Source organism: Solanum lycopersicum, chromosome 8, assembly GCF_036512215.1.
Source record: "Solanum lycopersicum chromosome 8, SLM_r2.1".
NCBI lineage: Eukaryota > Viridiplantae > Streptophyta > Magnoliopsida > Solanales > Solanaceae > Solanum > Solanum lycopersicum.
The window spans coordinates 56,218,121-56,244,289 of record NC_090807.1 but is presented as its reverse complement, the minus strand read 5'-3'; the positions used below and the strand labels follow the sequence as shown (position 1 = coordinate 56,244,289).

Here is a 26,169-nt window from a genome sequence, read left to right as displayed (position 1 = left end):
ATAATTTATATATCAAAATTATAATAAAGGGAGGACTAAATGTAAAAAAAAAAATTCTTCAAGTTAATTGTACATTACAAACATTTTTTTAAATGTTAAATTGTTTATCGTTTTATTCATCGATATGAAGTAACGTGCAACGCACGTATCCATATACTAGTATTATTATAAGTGGGAAGAATGTTAGACAAAAGTTGAATTACTAGTTTGCCCCTGTACTACATCATAATCAAAGTAATTAAATATTAGTAAATAAATTGCTAATTATTTTATAGTCTTAACTTAATTACTCTTAATTTTTAAATTTCAAAAGTCTTACCCCTATCCTTAAATTGAAATAGTAAAAATCATCTAATTGGTTATTAGTAAAATATTAGTATATAAAGTATATAATAAAGTTTAATTATCTTAAAGACACGTTTTCCTGTTATTATTTTTTTAAAAATAGTTTACATTTTTTGAAGTTTATCTCTTAGACTATTTATAAATTAATTAATTGTTAATTTTTTTTACATGTGTTAATTTATGTTTCCTTAATTCTTATTTGATGCTTTAATAGGTGAGAAAATTATTTTAATGAGATTTTTTTTTTGTAATTTGTTCAATTTCTTGGAGTTATTTTTTAATATTAAATATAAAACTTTTAATTTATAGTATCTTAATTACAATGTATAATTATTAGTTTCAGCCTTCAGTAATTCTATCATATAATAATGAAGACATATATAAATGATGCAACTGAAAAGGCATAACAGACAAGGGAAACAAAGAGTCTCATTTACTATTCTATGTTAATCAGTCAAAAATCTAATCTACCATCTTCCTAATTTCATATGTTTATCGGAGATACTCCAGTAAGTATGTATTATTTCTTTTCTTTTTGTTTCATCTTTGCATATTCTAATTTTGTTGGTACAAACAAAAATACATAGATGAACATTCTGAAAACTCTTATGATTTCTTTGATATGCTTTTCTTTTTCGATAGCAGAATGATGGTATCAGAACCTTTGATTATAAGAGTGCCCTGCTAGACTTAAAAATAAGTTATTAGTGTAATTTTGTACATGGTCAGATTATAGAAATCATTGGTTCAATATTTTTATAATTTTCTTAAATTCTCTTTTGAGTTTGGAGAAATGACTATTGATAGAGTATAAATTGGTACTAATGCGACGTGTTGAAAAAGATTATAGATGTCTTCGATTATATTCACGTTCAGTAGTCTACAACCTATATATATTAAGTTATCCCAAGAAAATATTTATGACATATTTGTACTTAGTCTGGTAGATGATTTTTTTTTTGATGATATAACATATACTCTTATTATTATAAGTGGGAAGCTCTTAACTTAAAAGTTGAATTAACATTTTGCCCTTATTTTATCCCTAAACTAAATTAAATATTAATTTATAATTAATTTAATATTAAATAATCATATTTAAATACATGCATCTAGACACAATAGTTTAAATTCTAATTATTTACATACTAAGTAATATTATATTATACTAAAACTAAGAAGGTGTAAAGTCAAACTTTGAAAGACAAAAATATTTTATAGAAAATTGTTAGAAATTATTTCATAGGAAATTGTTAGGAATTACTTTTTTTTTTAAAAAAATAAAAGTTATTAATTCTTTCTCTATAATTGATGTGGTTAAATGATTAAATTTTTTATCCTCTCTATGTAGTTAGTATAATTAAATGTATTGAATTATTAGTAAAAACAATCACCTTTCCTGTACCGCATGTCTAAGATCATTCAACTACTGAAATTAACTTAAACAACTCTTCACCTTTTCATCTTATCCAATGAATCTTTAGCTATATATATGTATCATTTAAAAATAATTGTTGTTTACCATTTGCCTCGTGTTGATGTGAATTATTAGGCAATTTACATGTACTTTTTTTTGTTTTGAAATATTAATATTTGTTGATCCTCATTAGAATGATATTTTGAATCATAAATTTTATCTTTACTATTTTAGATTGTTTTTTTTTTTGTTATGGGAGAAAAAAAAATTTACTCATTGTGTATTTCTTTTACTATATATATTGTTATAATAAAAGTCTTAAGAAGGATATGAATATTGTATGTATTCTTATCTGTTTAATTTTTTTGTATTCTTTACCGATTATACTTCTTTAATATAATCTTCTTTGAAATTATGAATGTTATAAGTCTATTTTTATTAGTGCTGAAATTACTAATTTCTGACATTTAGATTCATTTTTAAATGTACTATTATAATATTTATTTACTATCATGACCCAAATCCGGGCCGCGACTGGCACCCACACTTACCCTCCTATGTGAGCGAACCAACCAATCTAAACCTTAACATTTCAATGTAATATCAACATAAAGTAATGCGGAAGACTTAAACTCATTAATAAAATCAATAACTATTATTATCCCCAAAATCTGGAAGTCATCACCACAAGAACATCTATGATCAAAGTACTAAACTAAGAGTATTCTAAAAAGCTAAAGCAATTAAAAGCTAGTCCATGCCGGAAGTTCAAGGCATCAAGACATGAAGGAGAAGATCCAGTCCAAGCTAGAAGCATTAGCTCACCCTGAAGATCTGATGTGACGAAGACTGGCTAGAGTTACTGTTGAGTCGAAGATGACGGCACGTTTGCTGCACTCCACAATTAAACAAGAAGAAAACAATAAAAGTAGGGGTCAGTACAAAGCACGGGTACTGAGTAGATATCATCGGCCAACTCAAAATAGAAATCAATATATATCAAGTAATATCATAAAATCAACTATGATACTCAACATGTAGCAACAACAAGCACTATATCATTAACAATTACCGTCAAGTTCACACATGAGGACTCAAGCCTCAATATCATACTCATTTGGGAATCATGTTCATTAGATTGAGTATATTAACATCTTTCAAGATTCATTATCTTTATTTCTCTTGTGTCGGTACGTGACACTCCGCTCCCTCATATTCATTAATCCTCTTATGTCGGTACATGACACTCCGATCCCTCATATTCATTAATCCTCTTGTGTCGGTATGTGACACTCCGATCCCCTAAATCTACGTGTCGGTTCATGACACCCGATCCCCTAAATCTACGTGTCGGTTCATGACACCCGATCCCCTAATTCTACGTGTCGGTTCATGACACCTGATCCCCTAATTCTACGTGTCGGTTCGTGACACCCGATCCCCTAATTCTACGTGTCGGTTCGTGACACCCGATCCCCTAATTCTACGTGTCGGTTCGTGACACCCGATCCCCTAATTCTACGTGTCGGTTCGTGACACCCGATCCCTTAATTTTACGTGTCGGTTCGTGACATCCGATCCCCTAAATCTACGTGTCGGTTCGTGACACCCGATCCCCTAATCTCCTTCTATCAATTCCTCGAGCCTTCTTTCTTACCAAGACATCATCAATCTCATTACTTTAGTTCATCAAGCCTTCTCCCTTACCAATGCATCATTATTAAAAGAGATTAGGTTTTTATCAAGATTTGGGATTCAATAACTTCATCATGCTTAATATAATCACAATTATATAATCACGTTCATGCATGCATACAATTAAGCACATAGCAGGGTTTACAATACTATCAATACATATCATTCTCTATTAAGAGTTTACTATGAAAGCATGAAAACCATAACCTACCTCCACTGAAGATTCGTGATCAAGCAAGCAAATTTTCCCAAAGCATTGTGTTTTCCCCCTTCTCGAGCGTCTCTCTCTCTATCGTTTCCCTTCTCTCTCTTTCTTTTTGTTCTTTCTATTCTTTTCTTATTCAAACCCTCTTTCTTTTACCCTAATTAACATGTAATTAAGTGTAAAAGATGACAATAATAACCCACAATTTAACTCAAGGTTACCTCTTTTATCCCCCAAGTAATTAGACTTATTAACATTAACCCTCTAACTTTATAATTAAAGTAGGAATAGTCCAAAACGTCCCTCAAAACGTGTAAAGAAATCCGACCCAGACTGGGATTTCGCAGTCTGTGACGGCCCGTCGCGCCTGCGACGGTCCGTCCTGATGCCCGTCACAGAGTTCAGAGACTCAATTTCTCTGAAGAGTCTGTGACGGTCCGTCACACCTGTGACGGTCCGTCCTGCCATTCCGTCACTGTAACGACCTGTTTAGTCGTTTTGAGCAGCAGACTTCAATTCTGGAAAAACTGGCAGAAATGACGGACCCCACGACGGACCGTCATAGGCACGACGGACCGTCGCAGGGTCTCGTTTCAAAACACTTAGAAAATCTGAAATTAGATACTGAAAATTGACTCTCTGAACTTCGTAACGGAATTGCAGGACGGACCGTCACAGGTGTGACGGACCGTCACAGACTCTTCAGAGAAATTGAGTCTCTGAACTCTGTGACGGGGCAGCAGGACGGACCGTCGCAGGCGCGACGAGCCGTCACAGACTGCGTAATCCCAGTTTGGGTCGAATTTCTTGATACGTTTTAAGGGACGTTTTTGACTATTCCTGCTTTAATTATAAAGTTAGTGGGTTAATGTTAATAAGTCTAATTACTTGGGGGTTAAAAGAGGTAACCTTAAGTTAATTAGTGGGTCATTATTGCTATCTTTTATTCTTAATTATATACTAATTAGGGTAAAAGAAAGAGGGTTTGAATAAAGAAAAATAGAAAGAACAAAGAGAGAGAGAGAGGATTGATCGAGAGAGGAGAAACGAAGAGGAAAACACAAAGCTTTGGGAATTTGCTTGCTTGATCACTAGTCTTCGGTGGAGGTAGGTTATGGTTTTCATGCTTTCATAGTAAACTCTTAATAGAGAATGATATGTATTGGTAGTATTGTAAACCCTGCTATGTGCTTAATTGTATGCATGCATGAACGTGATTATAAAATTGTGATTATATTAAGCATGATGAAGTTATTGAATCCCAAATCTTGATAAAAACCTAATCTCTTTTTAATGATGATGCCTTGGTAAGGGAGAAGGCTTGATGAACTAAAGTAATGAGATTGATGATGCCTTGGTAAGAAAGAAGACTTGATGAATTGATGGAAGGAGATTAGGGGATCGGGTGTCACGAACCGACACGTAGATTTAGGGGATCGGGTGTCACGAACCGACACGTAGTATTAGGGGATCGGGTGTCACGAACCGACACATAGAATTAGGGGATCGGGTGTCACGAACCGACACGTAGAATTAGGGGATCGGGTGTCACGAACCGACACGTAGTATTAGGGAATCGGGTGTCACGAACCGACACGTAGTATTAGGGGATCGGGTGTCACGAGCTGACACGTAGTATTAGGGGATCGAGTGTCATGAACCGACACGTAGATTTAGGGGATCGGGTGTCACGAACTTAGGGGATCGGGTGTCACGAACCAACACATAGATTTAGGGGATCGGAGTGTCACGTACCGACACAAGAGGATTAATGAATATTGAGGGAGTAGAGTGTCACGTACCGACACAACAGAAATAAAGATAATGAATCTTGAAAGATGTTAATATACTCAATCTAATGAACATGATTCCCAAATGAGTATGGTATCGAGGCTTGAGTCCTCATGTGTGAGTTTGACGGTAATTGTTAATGATATAGTATTTGTTGTTGCTACATGTTGAGTATCATAGTTGATTTTATGATATTACTTGATATATATTGATTTCTATTTTGAGTTGGCCGATGATATCTACTCAGTACCCGTGTTTTGTACTAACCCCTACTTTTATGTTTTCTTCTTGTTTATTTGTGGAGTGCAGCAAACGTGCCATCGTCTTCAACTCAACAGTAATTCAAGCCAGTCTTACTACATCGGAAATTCAGGGTGAGCTAATGCTTCTAGCTTGGACTGGATCTTCTTCTTCAAGTCTTTATGCCTTGAACTTCCGGCATGGACTAGCTTCTTATGTATTTTTAGCTTCTTAGAAACTCTTAGAATTAGTAGTTTAAAGTAGATGTTCTTGTGGTGATGACTTCCAGATTTTGGGAAATAATAGTTATTGAATTGGTTTTTATTAATGAGTTTAAGTCTTCCACATTACTTTCTGTTGATATTATATTGAAATGTTAAGGTTTAGATTGGTTGGTTCGCTTACATAGGAGGGTAAGTGTGGGTGCCAGTCACGATCCGGATTTGGGTCGTGACAAACTTGGTATCAGAGCATTAGGTTCGTTGGTCTCATCACACAAGAACGAGTCTAGTAGAGTCTTAAGGAACAGTAGGGGGACGCCTTTACTTTTCCTTGAGAGGCTATAAGACTTTAGGAAAATTCCATTCTTTCTTTCTTCTTTCGTGCTATTACTTGGGTCCAATTGGTATCTAGGTGATACAAATTGGTATCTGACCATCTTCACTCTATTTCGCAGATGGTTAGAACTAGAGCAACGACTACGCCAACACCAACACCAGCACCAGCGGGACATGGTGCGTCTGAGCCAGCCACTGGGGTTGTAGCTCGAGGAAGAGCAGCGGCAAGAGGCCGTGGTAGAGGTCGTGGGAGGACGTCCTCTAGGGGAAGAGGACGAGCACCTAGCCCATCTGATACTACGACAGTGACTCCTCCACCGACTGAGGAAGTAATAAGAGAAGGGGAGGATGGGGAAAATGAACAAGTGCAGAATGAGGGATTGCCACCCCAGCCTACCCCAGAGATGATAAATCAGGTGCTCGCTTATCTTAGTGGGTTGTCCGATCAGGGTCAGGCACCTCCAGTGTTTTCTGCACCAACACCTCCAGTTTCAGAGGTACAACATGCAGCCACTATGGCTCCTCGTATGGATGCCTCATTGGACATAGGCAAGTTTCCACGTCTGACTACTGGGCCTATAATGACAAATGATCAGCATGAACTTTTCAGTAAGTTCTTGAAATTGAAACCTCCAGTCTTCAAGGGTGCGAAATCTGAGGATGCTTACGATTTTCTGGTTGACTGTCATGAGCTACTACACAAGATGGGTATAGTAGAATGGTTTGGTGTTGAGTTCGTGAGTTATCAGTTTCAAGGGAACGCAAAAATGTGGTGGCGGTCACATATTGAGTGTCAACCAACAGAGGCACCACCTATGACTTGGGCCTCATTCTCTAGCTTGTTTATGGAGAAGTATATCCCTCGTACATTGAGGGATAGGAAAAGGGACGAGTTCTTGAGCCTAGAGCAAGGCAGGATGTCGGTCAATGCATATGAGGCTAAGTTTCGTGCACTATCCAGATATGCCACCCAACTTTGTTTCAGTCCATAAGAGCGGATTCGTCGTTTTGTGAAGGGGTTGAGGTCAGAGTTGCGGATTTCATCCTTACAGGTAGCGGCTACGGCCAAATCCTTCCAAGAAGTGGTAGATTTCGTGGTAGAGGTGGAAGGAGTGAAGCCAGATGAATTCACCATGGCATTGACATCAAAGAGGTTTCGAAAGGGAGGTGAGTTTAATGGTTCTTACTCTAGAGGACAGGGTTCCGGAGGTTACTCAGTTCGACCCATTCTGTCTTCACTACAGACTGTAGTTGGGGGTTCACCTCAGACCGGTCAACACTTCTCTGAGAGACCAATGCTTGACTCTAGAGAGTGTTATGGATGTGGGGAGACTGACATATTAGGAGAAATTGTCCAAAACAGAGTTATAGACCCCCAATGGCTAGAGGTAGAGGTGGTCATGGTAGAGGTCGTTATTCTGGAGGACGTGGTGGTCGAGGTAATGGTGGTCACCAAAATGGTCGAGGTGATGGGCAAACTGGAGCCACTGCATCACAACATGGTAGGGGCAACGGACAAACAAACGAAAGGGCCCATTGTTACGCTTTCCCTGGGCGGTCTGAAGCGGAGGCATCTGATGCTGTCATCACAGGTAATCTTCTGGTTTGTGATTGCATGGCTTCTGTATTGTTTGATCCTGGATCCACATTTTCTTATGTATCTTCCTCATTTGCTAATGGTCTAAATTTACATAGTGAATTACTTGATATGCCTATTCGTGTTTCTACTCCGGTGGGTGAGTCTGTGGTAGTTGAAAAGGTATATAGGTCTTGTTTGGTGAACTTTGTGGGGAGCAATACTTATGTAGATTTGGTTATCTTAGAAATGGATGATTTTGATGTAATTCTGGGTATGACTTGGCTTTCTCCGCAATTTGCGATCTTGGATTGTAATGCTAAAACGGTGACGTTAGCCAAGCCTTGGACAGATCCGTTAGTTTGGGAGGGTGACTACACTTCCAATCCGGTGCGTATCATCTCCTTTCTTCGTGCTAAGAAAATGGTTAGTAAAGGGTGTTTAGCTTTCTTGGCACATCTCAAGGATGACACTACCCAAGTACCTTCGATTGAGTCGGTTTCGGTGGTCCGTGAGTTTCTGGATGTGTTCCCTGCAGATCTTCCTGGTTTGCCACCAGATAGGGATATTGATTTCTGTATTGACCTTGAACCGGGTACTCGCCCCATTTCTATACCCCCTTATAGAATGGCTCCCGCGGAGTTAAGAGAGTTAAAAGCCCAACTTCAAGAGTTGTTAAACAAAGGCTTTATTAGACCAAGTGCATCTCCTTGGGGTGCTCCGGTTTTGTTTGTGAAGAAGCATGGGAGTTTTCGAATGTGTATAGACTACAGACAACTAAACAAGGTAACCATAAAGAACAAGTATCCTCTTCCTCGCATTGATGACTTGTTCGATCAGTTACAAGGTGCTTGTGTCTTCTCTAAGATTGACTTGAGATCCGGCTATCATCAATTGAAAATACGGGCAACGGATGTGCCAAAGACTGCTTTTCGAACGAGGTATGGGCATTACGAATTTGTAGTGATGTCTTTTGGCCTTACGAATGCCCCTGCTGCGTTCATGAGCTTGATGAACGGGATTTTTAAGCTATATTTGGACCTCTTCGTGATCGTATTTATTGATGATATACTGATATACTCAAAGAGCAAGAAAGAACATGAGGAGCATTTGAGAATGGTATTGGAAATGTTGAGGGAGAAAAAGCTTTATGCCAAGTTCTCTAAGTGTGAGTTTTGGCTAGATGCAGTGTCCTTCTTGGGGCACGTGGTTTCCAAGGATGGAGTGATGGTGGATCCTTCTAAGATTGAGACAGTGAAGAATTGGGTAAGACCTACTAATGTGTCAGAAATAAGGAGCTTTGTTGGGTTAACTAGCTACTACCGCCGATTTGTCAAGGGATTCTCTTCTATTGCTTCCCAACTGACGAACTTGACTAAGCAAAATGTTCCATTTGTATGGTCGGATGAGTGTAAGGAAAGCTTTCAGAAGCTCAAGACTTTGTTGACTACCGCACCCATTCTCACCTTGCCCGTAGAGGGTAAGAACTTCATTGTTTATTGTGATGCATCCTATTATGGTTTGGGTGCAGTGCTAATGCAAGAGAAGAATGTGATTGCTTATGTTTCAAGGCAATTAAAAGTGCATGAACGTAACTATCCAACTCATGATTTGGAATTGGCTGCGGTAGTGTTTGCATTAAAGCAATGGAGACACTATTTATATGGGGTTAAGTGTGAGGTCTATACGGATCATCGTAGCCTACAGTATGTCTTTACTCAGAAAGATTTGAACTTGAGACAGAGGAGATGGATGGAACTACTGAAGGACTACGACATCACTATTTTGTATCATCCGGGGAAGGCGAATATTGTAGCGGATGCTTTAAGTAGAAAGGCGGGAAGCATGGGAAGTCTATCTCACTTGCAAGCTTCTAGACGCCCATTGACTAGAGAAGTTCAGATTTTGGCTAACGACCTTATGAGATTAGAAGTAAATGAGAAGGGAGGATTGTTGGCTTGTGTGGAGGCAAGATCTTCCTTCCTTGACAAGATTAAGGGAAAGCAGTTTAATGATGAAAAATTGATCCGGATCCGAGATAAAGTGTTGCAAGGAGAGGCTAAAGAAGCGATAATCGATGAGGAAGGTGTTTTGAGGATTAAGGGAAGGGTATGTATACCCCGCGTCGATGATTTGATCAACACCATTCTGACAGAGGCTCATAGTTCAAGGTATTCAATATATCCGGGTGCAACCAAGATGTACCGTGACCTAAAGCAACACTTTTGGTGGAGTAGAATGAAGCGTGATATTGTAGATTTTATTGCCAAATGTCCAAACTGTCAACAAGTAAAGTATGAACACCAAAGGCCCGGAGGAACACATCAGAGGATGCCCATTCCGGAATGGAAATAGGAGAGAATCGCAATGGACTTCGTGGTTGGTCTTCCAAAGATGATGGGTAAGTACGACTCTATTTGGGTGATTGTTGATAGGTTAACTAAGTCTGCTCATTTTATTCCGGTTAAGGTGACTTACAATGCCGAGAAGTTAGCCAAGATCTATATCTCAGAAATCGTTCGGTTGCATGGGGTTCCACTATCCATCATATCAGATAGAGGTACGCAGTTTACTTCTAAATTTTGGAAAACATTGCATGCGGAATTGGGTACTAGCTTGGACCTTAGTACTGCGTTCCATCCTCAGACCGATGGTCAGTCTGAGCGAACGATTCAAGTGTTGGAGGATATGCTTCGTGAATGTGTGATAGAATTTGGTGGTCAGTGGGATAGCTTCTTACCCTTAGCAGAGTTCTCCTACAACAATAGCTATCACTCAAGCATTGATATGGCCCCATTTGAGGCACTATATGGGAGAAGATGTAGGTCTCCCATTGGGTGGTTTGATACATTTGAGGTTAGACCTTGGGGTTCTGACCTTCTGAGAGAATCGTTAGATAAAGTGAAATCTATTCAAGAAAAGTTGTTAGCGGATCAAAGTAGACAGAAAAAGTATGTAGATCGAAAGGTTAGAGACTTGGAGTTCATGGAGGGTGAACAAGTCTTGTTGAAGGTTTCGCCGATGAAAGGGGTGATGCGGTTTGGTAAGCGAGGTAAACTTAGCCCAAGGTATATTGGTCCATTTGAAGTACTTAAGCGAGTAGGGGAGGTGGCTTATGAGTTAGCCTTGCCTCCAGGGCTGTCCGGAGTGCATCCGGTATTTCTTGTGTCTATGTTGAAAAGATACCATGGGATGGAAACTATATTATTCGTTGGGATTCAGTCTTGCTTGACGAAAATTTGACTTATGAGGAGGAGCCTGTTACCATTCTAGATAGAGAAATTCTCAAGTTGAGATCAAGGGAAATTGCATCCATCAAAGTTCAATGGAAGAATCGACCCGTTGAAGAAGCCACTTGGGAGAAAGAGGCTGATATGCGAGAAAGATACCCACACCTGTTTACAGATTTAGGTACTCCTTTTCATCCTTGTTTTCCTTCTTGTGATTGTTCGGGGACGAACGATGGGTAAATTGATATCTATTGTAACGACCTGTTTAGTCGTTTTGAGCAGCAGACTTCAATTCTGGAAAAACTGGTAGAAACGACGGACCCCACGACGGACCGTCATGGGCACGACGGACCGTCGCAGGGTCTCGTTTCAAAACACTTAGAAAATCTGAAATTAGGTACTGAAAATTGACTCTCTGAACTTCGTAACGGAATGGCAGGACGGACCGTCATAGGTGTGACGGACCATCACAGACTCTTCAAAGAAATTGAGTCTCTAAACTCTGTGACGGGGCCGCAGGACGGACCGTCGCAGGCGCGACGAGCCGTCACAGACTGCGTAATCCCAGTTTGGGTCGAATTTCTTGATACGTTTTAAGGGACGTTTTTGACTATTCCTGCTTTAATTATAAAGTTAGTGGGTTAATGTTAATAAGTCTAATTACTTGGGGGTTAAAAGAGGTAACCTTAAGTTAATTAGTGGGTCATTATTGCTATCTTTTATTCTTAATTATATACTAATTAGGGTAAAAGAAAGAGGGTTTGAATAAAGAAAAATAGAAAGAACAAAGAGAGAGAGAGGATTGATCGAGAGAGGAGAAACAAAGAGGAAAACACAAAGCTTTGGGAATTTGCTTGCTTGATCACTAGTCTTCGGTGGAGGTAGGTTATGGTTTTCATGCTTTCATAGTAAACTCTTAATAGAGAATGATATGTATTGGTAGTATTGTAAACCCTGCTATGTGCTTAATTGTATGCATGCATGAACGTGATTATATAATTGTGATTATATTAAGCATGATGAAGTTATTGAATCCCAAATCTTGATAAAAACCTAATCTCTTTTTAATGATGATGCCTTGGTAAGGGAGAAGGCTTGATGAACTAAAGTAATGAGATTGATGATGCCTTGGTAAGAAAGAAGGCTTGATGAATTGATGGAAGGAGATTAGGGGATCGGGTGTCACGAACCGACACGTAAAATTAGGGGATCGGGTGTCACGAACCGACACGTAGTATTAGGGGATCGGGTGTCACGAACCGACACATAGAATTAGGGGATCGGGTGTCACGAACCGACACGTAGAATTAGGGGATCGGATGTCACGAACCGACACGTAGTATTAGGGGATCAGGTGTCACGAACCGACACGTAGTATTAGGGGATCGGGTGTCACGAACTGACACGTAGTATTAGGGGATCGAGTGTCACGAACCGACACGTAGATTTAGGGGATCGGGTGTCACGAACTTAGGGGATCGGGTGTCACGAACCAACACATATATTTAGGGGATCGGAGTGTCACGTACCGACACAAGAGGATTAATGAATATTGAGGGAGCAGAGTGTCACGTACTGACACAAGAGAAATAAAGATAATGAATCTTGAAAGATGTTAATATACTCAATCTAATGAACATGATTCCCAAATGAGTATGGTATCGAGGCTTGAGTCCTCATGTGTGAGTTTGACGGTAATTGTTAATGATATAGTATTTGTTGTTGCTACATGTTGAGTATCATAGTTGATTTTATGATATTACTTGGTATATATTGATTTCTATTTTGAGTTGGCCGATGATATCTACTCAGTACCCGTGTTTTGTACTGACCCCTACTTTTATGTTTTCTTCTTGTTTATTTGTGGAGTGCAGCAAACGTGCCATCGTCTTCAACTCAACAGTAATTCAAGCCAGTCTTACTACATCGAAAATTCAGGGTGAGCTAATGCTTCTAGCTTGGACTGGATCTTCTTCTTCAAGTCTTGATGCCTTGAACTTCCGGCATGGACTAGCTTCTTATGTATTTTTAGCTTCTTAGAAACTCTTAGAATTAGTAGTTTAAAGTAGATGTTCTTGTGGTGATGACTTCCAGATTTTGGGAAATAATAGTTATTGAATTGGTTTTTATTAATGAGCATAAGTCTTCCGCATTACTTTCTGTTGATATTATATTGAAATGTTAAGGTTTAGATTGGTTGGTTCGCTCACATAGGAGGGTAAGTGTGGGTGCCAGTCGCGGCTCGGATTTGGGTCGTGACAGTCACGAAGTTCAGAGAGTCGATTTTCAGTACCCAATTTCAGATTTTCTAAGTGTTTTGAAACGAGACCCTGCGAATAAGTAAAAGAGTAACACATTCTAAGCAAATGGAAGAACACATAGACACAGACCGTGAGTAAAATTTCATAAGAAGAAATATCACATACAGAGCCACATCATGACTAGACAAAGAACTCAACCTAAGGAAAATACTTCAAAATCAATCTTGGCATCACAAAACTACTTGAGGGAAAGAGGGGAATTCATTCATATTCAGCAAACCTTCCCAGAAAATTATTATACCATGAAAATTTCCAACTTAAACAAAACTGAAACTTAACAGAAGCTAAACTCGATGAAACGCCAAAGCATGCGAACTAACATTCAACGGTGTCTCTCCAAAACGAACAAGTCAAGGCCAACATGATAAGACTTCTACCACGGCAAACTTATAACAATAGAAAACAACACATGGCGAGCAAATCGAAATGAGATAGAGCTATGACGCACGATACATTGCGGATTCAAACGAGCGAGCAAGGTGTAACATCTCATATTTTCAGCGAACAAACCACAGTTTCGAGTTCTGCTTAGAAAACTGATAGAAAAATGGAAAACATACCTTCTTTGAGGCAGCGAACAGGGACGACGAGCTGAAGAGCGACAACTTCACGCCACAGGTGACTCGAACGGAACTCAGCTTCAGACAAAAGGGGGAACTCGACAGCAATCCAGACGACGAGACAAAGCGAGGGGAGATGAATGGAACACAGGCGGAGTCTACTATTGTCCGTAAATTTCTTTAGAGCGAGCGGAGAAAGAAACAGAACTCTCTCTCAAAATTTCTCAACTGTTCTTCATGGTTAGACAGCAGGAGCAGGATCAAACACAAAAGCTTCTCAAAATTTTTCACAAAATTCCAACACTCTAAATTCTCAAACCAAAATGTCCGACCTAAGTTCTGATTTTCCAAAAAAAATTTCGATGAAAATCTCTAACCTCAGAATCGCCAACCCCTTTTTCGGAAGAGGGGTGGGGTTTATATGGAAGAAGATTTAGGGGTTAGGAGGGCGGGGGAATTTCAGGAAAGGTTTGGGGCAAAATCGAAATTCTCCCCCTCAATTCGAAATTCAAAATCCTCCCCCAGCTGGGTTTTGTACCAAAGGCTGCCAAACCTCTGAAGAATGACATTGTTGGATGGCTCGGATTGAGGCTATCGTCCTTGCAAGCGACGTGTCCTCGTCTCGTTGTCGCAAGGACGAGCAGGTCTGCCACAGCTGAAAGCACTGACAGGCTACGCGGCGTACTAGCGAGAGGAGAGGAGAGAAGGACGCGTGAGGGAGAGACTTCACGTGTGAGAGGGAAGTTTTTTCATTTTCGGAGTCTGCTTCCTCTGCGTTTTTGTCTGCGTTTCCTGGGTTCTTTGGCGTTTTTCTGTTCTGGGAATTATGGGGAAAGAAAGGGGAATGAGGGGTCGCATGGGAGAGAGGGAGAGAGACGGATAGAGACGCGTGGGAGAGACGCGAGGAGAGGTCGCATCTTGGGGAGGGAGATTTCCGTTTTGGGGGGGTCTGTTGTTTCTGCATTTTTCTGGGTTTTCTGTTCTTGACATTTTTTCTGTCTTTTTGGGAATTGTTGGGACGAAGGAAAGGGGAAGAAGAAGGGGGATGGGTCGGATCGGGTCGAATGGGTTGGGTCGGGTAAAGATTTAAAGGGTTTGGGCTGAGGGAAATTTGTGCTGTTGGATAGAGAGTGGGCCTCAGAATTGAGGTGGGGTTGACAAGGGGAAAGGGAAATGGGCCGCTCATTCTTTGGGCCTGGGGCGGCTGGAAAGGAGAGGGGGGGAAATTGGAGTGGGCTGGTAGGTTGGAGAAGGGCCCAATTTCGGCTCTAAAGAGAATAAAAAGGGAAAACAAGTCAAATTTAAGAGGAGTCATCGATTTAAAACGAAATTGATATAAATTTATTAACGAGCCTAATTATTTATTAACATAATTATTTAAATTATAAAATAATGATTCAAAATATAGTTGTGATTTAAAGTAAACTAGTTTAATAGAATACCTTCTAAATTTAAGATATACATATATACATACATACATACATATATATATATACATATATATTTTTTTTTGCAAGATTTATAAAACTAATTAACTTAAATAATTTGAAAAACTCACGAAGCTCGATAATTAATTTATACCGACGCGGGTCAAAAATTGGGTGTCAACAACTGTCCCTCATTTTACTTGGGTTGATGCAAGCAACTCGAGGAAAATGAAATTGACCACCAATTTTGGCCAACCCTATTCATTTTAAAGGAAGTATTTGACAAAGGGTTTAGGAATTATGGCCGAACCCTTGAAAATGGGTTTCCTACCTATCTCAGGCTATATGAGAATTCGGGCCACTTGTAGTTCGATAAGCTTGATTCAACGCACGATTTTGAAAGAATTCTAAAAGCCACATCGACACCAAATTATGAAGGGCCGAAATGCTTGAGAACAGAATTCAAGAGCGAATATTGGGATACAGCCGAGTTTCGATATTAAATCCGCCTACATATCCCTAAACCTTCAGAATCAGGCTGTGTGTAGTTCGACTCAGTCGGTGGAGAAGGAAATCTATTATGCCAGATAATCTTCGGTTCTGGACAAGTGACAAATTAAACGAGTATGCAAAAGAGGCTTGTAATCTCTTAACCATGAATGTGGAGCTCTTCACATCCATAGGTAAGAACTTACACGGACATAACTTCCAAGGCTCTTGGCGAGTTGTCACTCAAATTGGAAACTTGCTTCTGAAAGATTGAAACTTCCGGATGCGAGACCGAAACTGACAGAACTAGAGAAAAACCCGCATGTCTTGAGAGGGTGGTTCGATTGTGGTGGAAGCCGCTCCTCTGCTCGCGTCCAAAGAGTTTGACATTCCCCTTCGGACTATGTCCCAGTTCGCTGCTAAGAAAAAGTTCCACGTTGTGCTGCATCCTTTTTGATGTTGTCCGCACCTGTGGTTTTTGGAGAATTCATCCTTTTTGGATGCCCTCGACAAAGACTGAGATAAAACTCGTCAGCTTAAAATGCAATTAGAAAGGGAGACAGTGTCTTTTACCATGTCGACACTTCATTGTTCTCCTCAATATTCGACGTCGACTCGATCGGTCTGACGTTCAGCAAATAAAGATCATGCCTTGTGCTTTGTAAATAAAATCTTCAGTGTACTCTTCATTTGATGCTAAAATAAATAAATAAATGTTGATGCGATATTGATGTCTCTTTTGTCGTTATCTTCGATGCTCTTCTTGATGTTTTCTTTTATCAAAATAAGGAATGTGGTTGAGGCCGATGGATAAATATTGCTCTTTCTTTATCCGTGTATGTCCTCTTGCGAGGCATAAATATCTTCCCGCAATATGTAAATTCCCTGCGTGGTATGAAGTCTTCTCGCGATGCATATCTTTTGACGAGGCATGAAATCTTCTCGGCGTGCATAATTAATGACTCGCGATGCATGATTTCCGCGATGCATGATTTTCAACGAGGCATGGATTCTTCTCGTGATGCATAAATTCCAGTGAGGTATGAAGTCTTCTCGCGATGCATAAATTTTGACGAGGCATGAAATCTTCTCATCGTGCATAATTAATGACTCGCGATGCATGATTCCGCGATGCATGATTTCCGCGATGCATGATTCCGCGATGCATGATTCCGCTATGCATGATTCCGCGATGCATGATTTTCAACGAGGCATGGATTCTTCTCGTGATGCATAAATTCCAGCGAGGTATGAAGTCTTCTCGCGATGCATAAATTTTGACGAGGCATGGAATCTTCTCGTCGTGCATAATTAATGACTCGCGATGTATGATTTCCGCGATGCATGATTTTCAACGAGGCATGGATTCTTCTCGTGATGCATAAATTCCAGCGAGGTATGAAGTCTTCTCGCGATGTATAAATTTTGACGAGTCATGAAATCTTCTCATCGTGCATAAGTAATGACTCGCGATGCATGATTCCGCGATGCATGATTCCGCTATGCATGATTTCCAGCGAGGCATAAATTCTTCTCGCGATGTATAAATTCCAGCGAGGTATGAAGTCTTCTCGCGATGCATAAATTTTGACGAGGCATGAAATCTTCTCGTCGTGCATAATTAATGACTCGCGATGCATGATTTTCGCTATGCATGAATTCCAGCGAGGCATAAATCCCGCGATGCATGAATATTTATATCGCCCCCGTGGATAGTAACGGCAAGATGACCTCCAAATAATATATTGACTTGATCGATAATGATAAAAATAATAATAGCATAGCTGTCTCTTCTGAGGTAGTGCATTGTCTTGATCGACAATAATCATCTTGCTTTGATAACGCAATGCAAATAGCGTCTTCTATAGAAATCGTGAAATCTTCGCTGAGATTCCTTTTTGATTCACCTTTGAATCTGGCCAGGCACTTTGTAAATTTCATGTATTGGGGAATGGCTTGAAATAAACAAACACATTCACAAGCATCTTGGCATAAACGATATGAAATGCTTCTTGCTTTCAATAAAATCACTGGCTTTGGAGATAGTTTTCTCCTTCTCCGTATTCATCAGTCGGAAGAATTCGGACGATTTCGAAGCGAAGCTATAAACCTTCATCCACAGAAAAATTGTCAGTTTTAAACATACTGATCTGTGTCGATCTCTTTGGTTGTTTGCTCCTTGTCTTGATGTCTCCAATTGATTTCCCGATTTCCCGACTCTTGATAGATAAGGAAATATCTTATGCCAAAACAGATGAAATATAAAAGGGAAATTTTTAAGAGAAACAAGAAATTTTTTAAGAAATAGTATCTTGAAAAAGTCACCGCCAAGTCATGTCATGTCCGGCTTAACGAGCTCTTTTGAGTCCGACGCTTGTCGAATGAATTTCAGAGGCATTCCGGACTTGTAGGGAAGACCCATAACGAAATTTTGAGGCCATCCTCAAAATTTCTATCCCAGTTTACTGTCTTGCTCATCTTTCCGTTGTAACCGAACAGATCGCGGAATTTTGGAGGTCTTCTCAAAAATTCTATCCCAGTCGCAAATCTCGAAATATCTTTAGTTTGACTTGCTGAAGAGGAGACTTCTTCTGGAGAATTTTTGAGTCCCTCTCAAAAATTCTGTCCCAGTTTCTATTGTAGAAGGGAAATAAAAATCTTACGAGAGATATGACCGAGCCCTTGTGGCGCCTACGTATCCCATTGGGGCAGGAATCAGGTCAAACGTAGTTCCCCTTAAAGGTTAACAAGAATAAAATTTACAAAGAAACCGACCGAGGCCGACAAAGGCCGCCTACGTATCTCATTCTTGAGAATTCAGGTCGAACGTAGTTCAAATGCAAAGAAATAATTAAGGGGGTAAATGGGGTGACCGAAGTCGACACAGGCCGCCTACGTATCTCGTTCTCGAGAATTCAGGTCAGACTTAGTTCGTTACAGGAGGGATAAGAATTCAAATTCGAACAAATACAAGCAAACAGAAGATTACAAGTAAATGAGGGAAAATGCAAAACGAACTTCACGCGTAATATCTCTTGACAGCATCTGAGTTGATAGGCTTGGGCCATACAGCGCTATCCATCTCTGACAAGACTAAAGCACCTCCAGATAGTACTTTGCGAACCATGTAAGGACCTTGCCAGTTTGGTGCGAACTTTCCTTTGTACTCGTCTTGATGAGGAAAAATACGCTTAAGAACCAACTGACCAACTTCAAAATTTCTGGCTCTTACTCTTTTGTGAAAAGCACGAGTCATTCTTTGTCTATACAACTGGCCATGGCAAACAGCGACCATCCTCTTCTGATCAATCAAAGCTAGTTGATCAATCCGTTTGCTAACCCACTCAGCATTACTTAGCTCAGCTTCTTGGATGATCCTCAGTGACGGTATCTCGACTTCAGCAGGTACGACTGCTTCTGTTCCGTATACTAGCAAGTATGGAGTAGCCCCAGTTGATGTTCTGACCGTCGTTCGATAACCCAGTAGAGCATACGACAACATTTCATGCCAACCCCGCTGCTTGTCAATCATTTTCCTCAGAATCTTCTTGATGTTCTTGTTGGCGGCCTCTACAGCTCCGTTCATTTGAGGGCGGTAAGCACTTGACCTTCAGTGAATAATCTTAAATTGTTCACATATCTCTTTCATCAGATGACTATTGAGATTTGCACCGTTATCAGTGATGATGGATTCTGGAACTCCAAATTGGCATATCAGATTGTTGCATACAAAGTCGGCCACCACTTTCTTGGTTACTGATTTGTAAGAGGCTGCTTCCACCCACTTGGTGAAATAATCGATGGCAACCAAAATGAATCTGTGTCCATTAGAAGCGGCTGGCTCTATAGGACCGATGACATCCATTCCCCAAGCTACAAATGGCCAAGGTGAACTCATAGCATTAAGTTCGTGAGGTGGCACCCGTATCAAATCGTCGTGCACTTGACATTTATGGCATTTTTGCACGAATTTGCAACAGTCATTCTCCATAGTCATCCAGAAATAACCAGCTCGAAGAACCTTTCTTGCTAAAGTAAGCCCATTCATGTGTGTACCGCAAACTCCAGCATGTATCTGTTCAATAAGCCTCACAGCTTCAGCAGCATCTACACATCTTAAAAGACCCAAATCTGGAGTCCTCCTATACAAGACTTCTCCATTTAGAAAGAAATTGAGAGCCATACGACGTATCGACTTCTTTTGATTAGATGTGGCGTCTTCTGGATATGTCCCAGACTCCAGGTACCTCTTTATGTCGAAATACCAAGGCAAACCATCTGGTTCTGATTCAACATGTGAACAATGGACTGGATGTTCCCTCAAGTCTATATCCAACGGGTCGATGTAATCAGTATCTGGATGTTTGATCATTGAAGCGATGGTTGCGAGAGCATCAGCTAGTTCATTCTGTATTCTGGGAGTATGTTTGAACTCAATCCCGCGGAACCTTTTGCACAGATTTTGGACGTACTGTACGTAAGGTACAATTTTTGGGTTCTTCGCAGCCCATTCTCCTTGAACCTGATGAATCAAGAGGTCTGAATCTCCGATAACCAGTAACTCGTAAACATTCATGTCAACGGCCATTTTCAAACCGAGAATGCAAGCTTCATACTCAGCCATGTTGTTTGTGCAGTTGAATCGTAGTTTAGCCGCCATAGGATAGTGCTGACCAGATTCTGATACCAGGACTGCTCCAACACCTTTACCCTGGTGATTCGCCACTCCGTCAAAGAATAATCTCCAACCTGGATAAGGTTCAGAGATATCTTCACCCACAAATGACACCTCCACATCGTGAAAATACGTCTTAAGTGGTTCATATTCTTCGTCAACGGGGTTTTCCGCGAGATGATCAGCCAAAGCTTGTGCCTTTATTGCCTTCTGAGTCACATACAAGATATCGAACTCACTCAACAACATTTGCCATTTAGCTAACTTCCCGGTCGGCATCGCTTTCTGGAAAATGTACTTCAATGGGTCCATTCTGGAGATAAGATATGTAGTATATGACGACAAAGAGTGTCTCAACTTCTGGGCAAGCCACGTCAGAGCACAGCATGTTCTCTCCAGTAAAGTGTAGCGAGACTCGTACGAGTAAATTTCTTACTGATGTAGTAGATAGCCCTTTCCTTTTTCCCTGTCTCGTCGTGTTGACCAAGTACACATCCAAAGGCGTTATCTGAAACAGACAAATATAGCAACAAAGGACTCCCTTCTCACGGAGGAACCAATACTGGTGGGTTAGACAAATAGCTCTTGATAGCGTCGAAAGCGGTCTGGCACTCCTCAGTCCATTTAGTCGGGGCGGCTTTCTTCAGCAACTTAAAAATAGGCTCACACATCACTGTCGATTGTGCTATAAACCAGCTGATATAGTTTAACCTCCCTAAGAAACTCATCACCTCTTTTCTCGTTTTCGGCGGAGGTAACTCTTGAATTGCTTTGATCTTGGAAGGGTCGAGCTCAATACCTCTTCTGCTGACTATAAACCCCAATAACTTCCCAACTGGGACTCCAAAAGCACATTTGGCGGGATTTAGCTTTAGGTTGTACCGACGCAAACGTTCAAAGAATTTCCTCAGGTGTGTCAAATAATCCGAACTCTCGCGGGATTTGATTATGACGTCGTCCACGTACACTTCAATTTCCTTGTGAATCATGTCGTGAAAGATGGTCGTCATGGCTCTCATGTAAGTAGCACCGGCGTTCTTGAGCCCAAACGGCATCACCCTGTAGTGATATACCCCCCAAGGTGTGATGAAGGCCGTTTTCTCCGCGTCTTCTTCATCCATCAGAATCTGGTGATAACCCGCGTAGCAATCCACAAATGACTGCATCTCATGTTTGGCACAGTTGTCAATCAGAATATGGATATTTGGCAACGGGAAATTATCCTTTGGACTAGCCTTGTTGAGATCTCTGTAATCAACACAAATCCTGATTTTTCCATCTTTCTTGGCGACCGGAACGACATTCGCCAACCAGGTGGGATATTGTGTCACTTCTACCAATCGGGACTCTATCTGCTTGGTGATTTCCTCTTTAATCTTCAGACTCAATTCAGGCTTAAACTTTCGAGTCTTTTGCTTCACCGGTTCGAACCCTGGATTGATAGGCAGCTTATGAGACACGACATCAGTACTCAACCCCTGCATGTCACCGACTTCCCAAACGAACACATCATGGTATTCAGCAAGCAGGCGAACCAGGCTCTCCTTCTGAGTGTCACTCAAATGAATGCTGATCTTAACCTCTTTGGCATATTCTGAATCACCCAAATTCACCGTCTCTGTTTCCTCCAGGTTCGGTTTATGTTGGTTCTCGAAATGTCGGAATTCTTCGGCCACATAGTCCGGTTCCCCATTTTCCTCGTCGTGGTCATCGACGTCGTCGTCATTTTCCTCGTTTTGCTCATTTAACCCATGACATAACATGACATTAGCAGGTTTGTAACTTACGTTACTGAAATTATAAACAGACAAAATTAGGAAAGTAAAATATAACTCGCAATTAAATAAACAAAGTCAAAATAAGGAGGCTTTCATTTAAATCGAATAAAAAATGCAAACTTGGGTCATGGCGCGAGGCCATGTTGCCTTTTAAACATCATAACAAAATTCAAAATCAAGAAAATGCAGAAATGGTGGGTCTCGGGCCTCTTCCGAACTACCACCGATTTTAATATGCACAAAATAACTCCTTTCTACCACAGAGTTCGGGACATCAGGATTGGCGTGGATGTCCAATTCAGCAGCATCTCCCCTGGTTCAGCGTCACGAATGCCAGCTGGCTCAGCCTCCTCCTCGATGATGGCATTGATCTCCTGGAAAAGGTCACAGATCCCTTCCCCATCGTCTTCAGGCTCGGCACACTCCCGGACTGGAAAGGATTGATAGAGATGCGGGATCGGCTTAGTCAACCCTTGATCCCTTTTCCTCTTCATCTTCATATCATCATCTGCGGGGATGTACCCCAAACCATACCTTGATCCTGTAGCAAAGACCAGAACTGGCTCGATGATCCCTTGCGCATTCCTTCCTAATCCGAAACCTGGTTCGAATCCGCTCTGCAGCATTACCGTGGCGATCATTTTGTACACGGCCGTCATAGGAGTGGAATTTATCAACTCTACCGTGTAGAAGTCCGAACCTTGCGGTGTCTCGTCCGAGACCGGCACTTGCCTTCCCGATTGACCCTTTTCACCATGAATCACTAGTTCTTCATTTTTCCACACCAGTTTTATCATTTGGTGGAGAGTGGAGGGGACGGCCCCAGCCGCGTGGATGAATGGCCTTCCCAAAAGAAGGTTATAGCTGGTGTCGATGTCCAACACCTGGAACTTTGCCTCGAACTCTGCGGGGCCCATTTGGATGGTCAGGTTCACAGCTCCCAACGTGTCTCTCTGCACACCGTCGAATGCTCTCACATTGACCTGGTTTTGCTCCAACTTTCTGAGGTCAAACCTCAGCTGCTTCAATGTGGACAGGGGGCATATGTTCAAACCAGATCCGTCGTCTACCAGAACACGGTTGATGACCTTTCCGTGACATATCACGGTGATGTGTAGAGCTTTGTTGTGGGCTCTCCCTTCGGCCGACAGTTCATCGTCGCAGAAACTGATACGGTGTCCCTGAATGACTCGGTGAATCATAGCAGCTACATTGTCGCTGCTCGTACCCGAGGGCACATATGTGTCATCCAGGGCTTTCATCAAAGCCTGTCTGTGGGACCAGGAGCTCATCAGCAGGGCACACACTGAAATTTGGGCTGGAGTTTTCTCCAAGTGCTTGATGATGGAGTAGTCTTTGGGTTGCATTCTCCTCCAGAACTCCTCAGCTTCTGCTTCGCTGATCGGTCTCTTGGCATGATCTTTCTTTTGTCCTCCGAGAGCAAGCTCATCAGGAGTGTAACATCTTCCAGATCTAGTCATGCCCTGCGCCACGGCCGTTTCTATAACGAACTTGGGCTTGGCGAGAGTCTTTGCGGGCACCAAGGCAACAGCCTTTGCAGGTGTCAGAATGACAAACTCTCCTTTTTCCCTGACGCTCAAAGAAGCGACAGCCCTCTCCAAGTCTTCCTGAACAACATGAGTAATTCTCTTGGCTTCACGCTCATCTTCGTCAGTTTCTATCATGTTGATGTTTCCACCCCCATGATTTGGCAACGGATTCGTGTTGACGTTTGGCGCCGCGGGCTGAAGAGAGACCACTTCCTGGTCAATCAAGTCCTGGATCTTGTGCTTGAGATTGATACAATCTTCTGTATCATGTCCAACACTGTTGGAATGGTAAGCACATCTCTGCTCCGGTCTGTAGAATCTGGAATTGACATCCACGGGCTTGGGGCCCACAGGGTGGATATATCCGGCCGCGGATAACCTTTCGAACAATTTAGTTCTGCTTTCAGCCAATACGGTGAAGCTTCTGGAGGGCTTCTTCTCAGACCTGGGGGAGGGGGATCATACCCGCCCTGCTGTGGGGGAGGGACTTGTTGATAACTGCGGGCATTTGGTCGTGGAGCTTGGGCTCTGGGATGGGGATTTGTTTGGTAGTTTGGCATTGGGGCTCGATAATTCGGATGGGGGTTTTGATATGCTGGGGTTTGTATTTGATATGCCGGAGATGGTGCTCGATAGCTTGGCTGTACATTAGCGCAGCTAGGAGCAACATTTTGGTAATGGGGAGGTACTTGATAAGCTTGGGGGTAGTTTGGATATGTGGAGGGAAAATTTTGGGGAATCGGGGGTGGATTTTGATACGACACAATATGGGCATCTGGATAATGGGGGGCAGCATTGTAGTGGCCGGAGTGACTTGAGTGTGGATGGTAGGCTCGATGAGGCTTTGATGGAGGATTGGAGCGGCCTTGGGGACGTGGTAAGTTTTTGGGGATTTTTCTTCCCCCGTGCGAGATAGCGTTAACCTCCTCTCTTTTCTTCCTTACCTGTTCGGAAGATTCAGGCGATGCAGACACTCGGGCTATCTTTCCCGACTTCAGGCCATCTTCAATAGTCTCACCCACTTTGACTATTTCGGCGAACTTGGCACCGATTAACAAGATGATCCTATCATAATACTCGGGCTCCTGCACCCGCACGAACACCTCCACAATCTCTTTTTCTGTCATCGGAGGCCTCACCCTTGCCGCCTCTTTCCTCCACCTGTACGCGAATTCTCGATAGCTTTCTGTGGGCTTTTGCTTCATCTTCTCCAAGGAGTACCGATCAGGAACTATCTCGACGTTATATGCGAATCTGTCGATGAAATCCTTAGCCAGTGCACTCCAACTGGGCCACTGTCGAGTCTCATGTGACGTGAACCACTTCAGGGCTTCACCGCATAGGCTCCGACTGAATAACCTCATCAGCAAGGCTTCATCTTTACCAACTCCCACGAGTTAATCACAGTATGCTCTCAGGTGTGCCATGGGGTTGCCCACCCCTCCGAAGGTATCAAACTTCGGGATCTTGAACCCTTCAGGTAGGTTCAAGTCTGGGTGGATGCATAGTTCTGCGTAGCTTAACCCAGCGACGTCTGGAGTACATTGCAATTCTCTCATCGCCCTCTTGATCTCCTCCTTTATGTCTATCTTCGCTTCTTCCCTCGCTCTCCACTCTCTTTCTTGCTCCTCATAATGGTCCAACTCGGAGCCGTGCACCTCATGCTCGGTCGGGACAGGGACTTGGAAAGTAGTTCTTTTGGGGAGGGGTGCGGCTATGGAAGGGCTTGGGACATTCTGTGCGGTTTGATAGTTTTGCGGATAATTTTGGGGATTGGTATTTTGGTTTAAGTGGGGGTGTGGTGTTTGGGAATTGAAGGTGGTGGGATTTTGGGTTTGATTTTGGGGTAGTGGGGCTGCTTGAGTATTTTGGGGATGTGGTGGCATTTGCGGAGGATTGTTTGGAAGTGGTGAGGGAGTTTGATAGGAGACCGACGCGTATTGGGGGTTTTGGGTTGTCATGTCTACCCCAGACGGGTTGTGCACGGGTGTCGATGGACGTTGCTGAGTAGGATTCGAGCTGGACGAGGGGAAGTATGTAGGGGGTCTTGCGTCGAGAAAGTTGGGGCCGAATCCGGGCGGAGGGGTGTCTTGCCTCCGTTGCATCTCCACCCTCATGTCAGCTATTTGCTGCATCAACTGCGCAATAAGCTCATTCTGCTCTGCCACAGTTGGCTGAGCCACCACGACATCTGTGAGGCTAATTTGTTCATTGTTGTCGCCCATGTCTGTATTTGCGTTTGACCTGGGGAAGGAATCTGCGCGACCTTTTGATCTGGTGAAGTAGTGGTGATCTACCAGCTTTATCGACACA

At 41.9% G+C, this 26,169-nt stretch overlaps 4 protein-coding genes across 4 annotated transcripts; all 4 read right to left on the bottom strand.

Annotated features, from left to right (window-relative positions):
- Nucleotides 1–18,872: 18,872 nt before the first annotated feature.
- On the bottom strand, nucleotides 18,873–19,439 carry LOC138338055 (uncharacterized). The gene is made up of 2 exons (XM_069288522.1): nucleotides 19,061–19,439; nucleotides 18,873–18,967 (listed from the first exon to the last, which is right to left on the bottom strand). Exons 1-2 carry the CDS (start codon nucleotides 19,437–19,439, stop codon nucleotides 18,873–18,875), a joined length of 474 nt encoding a protein of 157 aa, XP_069144623.1.
- Nucleotides 19,440–19,463: 24 nt separating this feature from the next.
- On the bottom strand, nucleotides 19,464–20,807 carry LOC112942066 (uncharacterized). Its single transcript, XM_069288521.1, has 2 exons — nucleotides 19,706–20,807; nucleotides 19,464–19,624 (listed from the first exon to the last, which is right to left on the bottom strand). The coding sequence occupies exons 1-2, from the start codon at nucleotides 20,805–20,807 to the stop codon at nucleotides 19,464–19,466; spliced, it is 1,263 nt and encodes a 420-aa protein (XP_069144622.1).
- Nucleotides 20,808–21,073: 266 nt separating this feature from the next.
- On the bottom strand, nucleotides 21,074–25,220 carry LOC104648914 (uncharacterized). The gene is made up of 4 exons (XM_069288520.1): nucleotides 24,271–25,220; nucleotides 22,565–24,175; nucleotides 21,764–22,319; nucleotides 21,074–21,688 (listed from the first exon to the last, which is right to left on the bottom strand). The coding sequence occupies exons 1-4, from the start codon at nucleotides 25,218–25,220 to the stop codon at nucleotides 21,074–21,076; spliced, it is 3,732 nt and encodes a 1,243-aa protein (XP_069144621.1).
- A 33-nt stretch (nucleotides 25,221–25,253) lies between these two features.
- Nucleotides 25,254–26,081, bottom strand: LOC138338054 (uncharacterized). Its single transcript, XM_069288519.1, has one exon. It carries the CDS (start codon nucleotides 26,079–26,081, stop codon nucleotides 25,254–25,256), a length of 828 nt encoding a protein of 275 aa, XP_069144620.1.
- Nucleotides 26,082–26,169: the final 88 nt, after the last annotated feature.

Bases quoted from the DNA above. Each gene is read 5' to 3' on its own strand.
- LOC138338055 (XM_069288522.1), bottom strand. From the start codon at position 19,439: ATGAACGGAGCTGTAGAGGCCGCCAACAAGAACATCAAGAAGATTCTG. The intron at 18,968-19,060 runs GTCAGTTGGTTC...TGGTTCGCAAAG, and splicing joins AGCCAGAAATTTTGAAGTTG to TACTATCTGGAGGTGCTTTA.
- LOC112942066 (XM_069288521.1), bottom strand. From the start codon at position 20,807: ATGCCGACCGGGAAGTTAGCTAAATGGCAAATGTTGTTGAGTGAGTTC. The intron at 19,625-19,705 runs GTCCTATAGAGC...GGGTGGAAGCAG, and splicing joins TTGGGGAATGGATGTCATCG to CCTCTTACAAATCAGTAACC.
- LOC104648914 (XM_069288520.1), bottom strand. From the start codon at position 25,220: ATGAGGTTATTCAGTCGGAGCCTATGCGGTGAAGCCCTGAAGTGGTTC. The intron at 22,320-22,564 runs GTAGAAAGGAGT...TTATAATTTCAG, and splicing joins CTGATGTCCCGAACTCTGTG to TAACGTAAGTTACAAACCTG. The intron at 21,689-21,763 runs GCTAGTCCAAAG...CATGAGATGCAG, and splicing joins ATTACAGAGATCTCAACAAG to TCATTTGTGGATTGCTACGC.
- LOC138338054 (XM_069288519.1), bottom strand. From the start codon at position 26,081: ATGGGCGACAACAATGAACAAATTAGCCTCACAGATGTCGTGGTGGCT.